Raw genomic sequence first — 5,001 nt, forward strand, 5'->3', positions numbered from 1 at the left:
TCGCGATATAACGATATCTTAAAAATGACCTATCGTCAGCTTTGGATATCGTACACGGTTTTTTATCGTCATATCGCCCAGCCCTATTCACGACCATCATTAATAGCGACCAAACTAACTTATATCACCATGAATTATAAAGATACGTTGATGTTTACATGGACAAAAGCAGGAAACAGTGAGCCATAACAGTGAAATCATGTGAGCTTCCCCTTTAAAATAATGTTAGCTGGCTGCACAGTATGTGACCCGCTTAGTAAACGGTAGAAAAATAAAAACGTGACACTAAATTTACATTGGTAACAGTTTCTGACGATTTGGGAAAAGTCTCGGTTCGGCGTAGGTGTTTCCCAGAAGACGCCAGCGTATTGTTATCTACGTAGCTAAACGTGAAGTTCGCATCAGATGCCATAACGATAGCTCTCCGCCTCTGAATATAAACGCCAGCGTCGTCAAACGAACAACTGGCTAATTATTTGGTGACGGTCTGAAGGCATACCTTTGTTATTCATAGTTGTGGATTGATCCGGAGGATGAAAAATATCTGGTTTCACTGAACTCAACGAATCTTGTCACGGCCTTATAGGTTACGGCTTTATACAATCATCCACTTCCTTGTTTCTCTGCTTCTTGTTGTTGTGGAAGTGGTTACGTCACCCGTTCTTTATCTGCGCTCCAACTGCTTACAGCGAGATCTGCACTCGCGCGCCCCCATCTGGTGGATTACGGAACTGTATGAAAAAAACAGGAAAAACAATCTCCTTCCATCTTCTATTTTCATGTTTAACATAAAAGAAATACTGTATTTAAGCTATAAGGTGTAAAACTGTTGATTTTTTATGAATGTTAATCATTTATATTCGTTAAATAACAAAATGTAGCACAGCTTTAAAATATTCGGTTTAGTTTTTCATTCTAGCATATAGTTGTTTTGATATAAGAAGTTATGGTTTCAAAGAAACAAAAACTTTAATCAAGACTTTAATTCATCATTGTGCTAGTATAAAATGCATCAGTTTTTTAAATTTTAAATTTTAAAACTTTAATTACGTAACTTTTTAACATTACTGTAAATAAAAACAGGCAGAAATATTATTACAGAATAAATCAACTTAAACCTTAAGTAACTTTCAATATTTTACTCTCCAAAAAAATATATTTGGTCTAAATTATAAAATCTAGAAATAAGCGCAAGATAACATCGGACCATAATAACAATGACATAAAATGATCTGGAGGGCCGGATCTGGCCCTCGGGCCTTGATTTTGACACGTGTGATACATGAACAAAAAGCAAAGCAAAAAAAAAAAAAAAAACTAATACATCTTTTCCATTTCACTGCATCCTCTTATTTAAATAAGACTTTTCATAACCTAAATTAAAATCCTATCTACCCCTGCCTACATAGGCTAACATCAATACTAAAAGGTGTGCATCCGATAGCTTAAATATGTGAATTTGATTTGTTAAATACTTCAAGCTACCATGAGATTGTTTTAGCATGAGTGTAAAACATTTATCAAAGTTTACACTGTCTTATGCAGCATGCATATAGCACAGGGTGAAATTGCGAAAGTTAATATATATTCCTGCAGGCCTACTAATCAAGACATTGAAAAAGAAAAAAAACACAAAGTCCCCTTCCTACACTCTATTTACTCTAATTATTTTAAATCCTATTACTCCAGTCATCTCTTAAACTATTTTAAAAGTGTTCCCATGTTTTGTTTTTTTTATTATTATTATGGTTGTATTTTAGTCTATTTTTTTTAAACTGTGTATTTTTCTAGGACATAGTTTCTGCACAGCGGGAGTACACCAGAAATTTGCCCCAGAATTGTCAGTAAGCCAACCCCATGTTCCCATGATCCTTCTGTTTCCTTAACCATAGCAACAAAAATGGCAAGCAAAATTGGAGCTATCCAGACGTACAGTTTTGAACAAGAGGCCAGCTTAGTCAAGGAAAACAAAGATGTATGCAGATCTAGTCGTCTACAGTAGAGTGGAGTGGAGAAATGAGCTTGTAGCTTGCCGTAGTAGCTTCTACGTCACAACTACAAGCTTTTCCCAACTGCATTTCCTAATTCACAACAAATTATACAACTTAGAAATGCAACTATAATCATAATTTTCTATATATATGTTCTCCGTTGGGGAAAAAAAGGCTATAAGATCATGTAAAAACAAGATTTGTCACTTCCATTATTATACTCAAAAGCTTTGAATTTTCCATCTTCCTCGTGGTAAAAACTGTACACTTCCCAAACGAGTATTTTAAATGTTCAATAATCATATTTCAAAATTTAACCATATATAGTATAACTTCAGAAGTCACTTTGTCGTGGAAAGTTACACAAAATTGTCGAATGAAGAGTTCCGGGAAGCATTTTTTGGGAATGTTTGGTTGATGACACACTCCGCGCGCGCGCGGCCTTCGCCAGGAGGCGCGGTCCCTTTAAGGGAACCATGGCACCGCTCGAGTCGAGGCAGACATCTTTCAATGCAAGAATTTTCCTTGCATAAATTATGTTCATGACGTAGTGCAAAAGGGCAATTTTGGGGCAAAATTGTCCAATTTTACAGCCCAAAAGAGACTCAGTGAGCCACCTGGGGGATTTTCGGTCATTCGGAGTGTCGCTGAGAGGGCGTCGTCTTTGCATTTTGAGAGGGGAGAAGCCCGACGTTGCAGCCCTGCTTATCAATGCAAATACCTCTCTTTTGTGTGCAGTTACAGCGCCTGTCTGGGAGCTGAGGTGAATTTATAATGATGCGTGACTGAAACAAGCGGCGACAAGGAGCCCCTTTGAACGCGGCGGAGTGCGGAAAAACAGGCGGCTTTTAGCGGTAAGTTGGAGAAAATAGAGCGGGGCTGTGTTCAGGCTCGCTCCTCCGCGACGCAGCGAAATGGCGAGAGGAAATGAGTTTTGGTTAATATGCAATGCTCGTAATTAGCATAATTTATATATTTATGATAAAGAGAGGGAAATATATAATATTCCGTCTCGGCACGGGTTCACAGGGGCTCCGGGTGTCCGTGCGCGGTGCTTCGCCTCTAAAGTGGCCGACGCAGAGGGACTTTTATTGGCCGGGATGGGGGTGGGGTGCCCGTCAACCCCCGCTGAAGTTTTGACATATCCCCCCGCTCCTGCTGCAGGAAGTAGTCCTCTTCGGAAGCAGGGAGACATTCGAGCCACTTCGTGTCTCTTTGGTGGCAGTTGTTTATATTTTTGGTGCAGTTTTTGGAACATTTTGGGGTCTATTTTCAGGCCCTTCTGGTTTAACAACCACTAACAAACAATAAAGTCAGTTTTAGAGTCTCACTTCCATGAAAAAAATTGTGTTTTGAGGTTCTTTAACATGTAGTTGTAACATTTTTTCTTGATAATGGACATATTTTAAAAAAAATAGGCTCAAAATTACATTTTGGAATATGTCTTCATTCAAACGTGGTGAATCAGGAGCAAAAATGCCAAATCGGCAGGCCACTAGCACAAGCTTGTAGACAAATAGATCCATTAACGTCTTCGTTTCCAATATTGCTCGCCATTTCTGTTGCACGGCTAATTTAGGGAGGGTGTGAAGGGCTGAAAGCTAGCAGGAGAGTATGTAAACAACGGGATGATGGGAAATAAGTGCAGGCTTACTCCACAACAATCCTGCCCACAAAAAAGAGGTGAATTTTCTAATGAACCCCTGCAGCTCTGCAAAAACTATGTCCTTAATTATATATATATATATTTATTGAACACGCTAAAACGTAATTTTTTAAAACTTTAAAAATGTAACTTTTTAACATTTCTATGGGAAAAAAAACAGACAGGAATATAATTCCACTATAAATTAATTTAAACCTTAAATAACTTTTAATATTTTACTCTCCATAAAAATATATTTTGTCGAAACTATAAGTTAGAAATAAAAGCATGCTGACATCGGGCTGTAATAACAATAAAATAAAATGATCTGGAAGGCCGGATATAATTACCTGGAGGGCCGGATCCGGCCCCCGGGCCTTCACCTTGACACGTGCAATAGATCAAAACAGGACTTGAGAGACTTGGCGAAGTCTAAGGATATGTCAGAAATTCTTCACTAGTCACTATACAGTGCGTTTGCCTTTTTGTTGTGCTGTCCGAATCTACAATTCTAAAATTGAGTGCCCTAGAAATTTCCCAAAAGGCTTTGTGAAAAACCATTATGCATCTATGCTCACTACGTTGACCACAATGCATTGCGTTTGAACTAATTTTCCCCCCAAAAAGTGTTAAAACGTAATTTTTAAATAAACTATCAACGTTTTCGTCATCAGAACACAGTGGAGTCATAAATAGACGTGGTAAATGTTTGTATTGATTAGATTTTCACTTTTTGAAATTGCTGACGTCATACTGCAGTTTAAAAAAATAAAAGTAGTGACTATGGTGTCCAAATCGGCACAAAGTAGTCAACAGTAATGACAGTTTGCATTATTTGTTTATTTTGCAGGAAGCCCAGGAGGACTGCAGTGGTGCATCTCGCCATGAGCTCCAATAATCCTCCTTCCAAAGATGCCCCTCTGACTGTCAATGAGCAGGTAACTTTCACCTGTCTGTCACAGTACAGAAGGACCCGTCCATGGCCTGCTGCTGTTTTCCCCTCGTGTCCCATCTCGCCACATTTTAACGGGATGATTAACTGCCACCCGTCAGCCTTCTCTGTTTTATTACCAAATAATACCTGCTGCTTGGTGCCGTGTTATCAGTCTTTAAACTGTCATTTTTTATTGTTTTTTTCCCCCTTTCCTCACCCCCCCTCTAAGTACATTTTTGTTATTAAATCAGTTCAATGCTGTTGATGATGAACCATTGACTGTATATGAGAATTGGACCTCACGTTACAAACAGGAAGTGGTTCCGAGAAGAAAAAAATCTAAAGACTTCGACTGAGAAACAAACAGCTTTAACTCCGTCTTTATATTAGTCAATCTTGGTCTGATATCTTTTTTTTTTTTTTTTTTTTTT

General features: G+C 38.3%; 2 protein-coding genes across 6 annotated transcripts in view; one reads left to right on the plus strand and one right to left on the minus strand.

The window, feature by feature from the left end:
- The window catches only part of dazap2 (DAZ associated protein 2), a 7,724-nt gene extending 7,059 nt beyond the window's left edge, over nt 1-665 (minus strand). Inside the window, exon 1 of the mRNA XM_024293221.1 lies at nt 500-665. Within this exon, the coding sequence (XP_024148989.1) occupies nt 500-512 (13 nt within the window). The 5' untranslated portion in view covers nt 513-665. The remainder of the gene's footprint in view (nt 1-499) is intronic.
- Nucleotides 666-2,443: 1,778 nt separating this feature from the next.
- Nucleotides 2,444-5,001, plus strand: part of pou6f1 (POU class 6 homeobox 1) — a 15,691-nt gene continuing 13,133 nt past the window's right edge. For 4 of the 5 annotated variants that reach the window (XR_004948206.1, XR_004948205.1, XR_004948204.1 and 1 more), the window contains exons 1-2: nt 2,445-2,845; nt 4,487-4,574. Coding sequence is in view for 2 of the 5 variants with exons in the window: in XM_036212841.1 (XP_036068734.1) it covers nt 4,521-4,574 (54 nt within the window). In the remaining 3 variants the exon portion in view is untranslated. Of the gene's footprint in view, nt 2,846-4,486; nt 4,575-5,001 lie in introns of all 5 variants that reach the window. The other variant, XM_024292110.2, reaches the window with a different exon arrangement.

The sequence above is a fragment of the Oryzias melastigma genome, linkage group LG7, assembly GCF_002922805.2.
Source record: "Oryzias melastigma strain HK-1 linkage group LG7, ASM292280v2, whole genome shotgun sequence".
NCBI classification, from domain to species: Eukaryota; Metazoa; Chordata; class Actinopteri; order Beloniformes; family Adrianichthyidae; genus Oryzias; species Oryzias melastigma.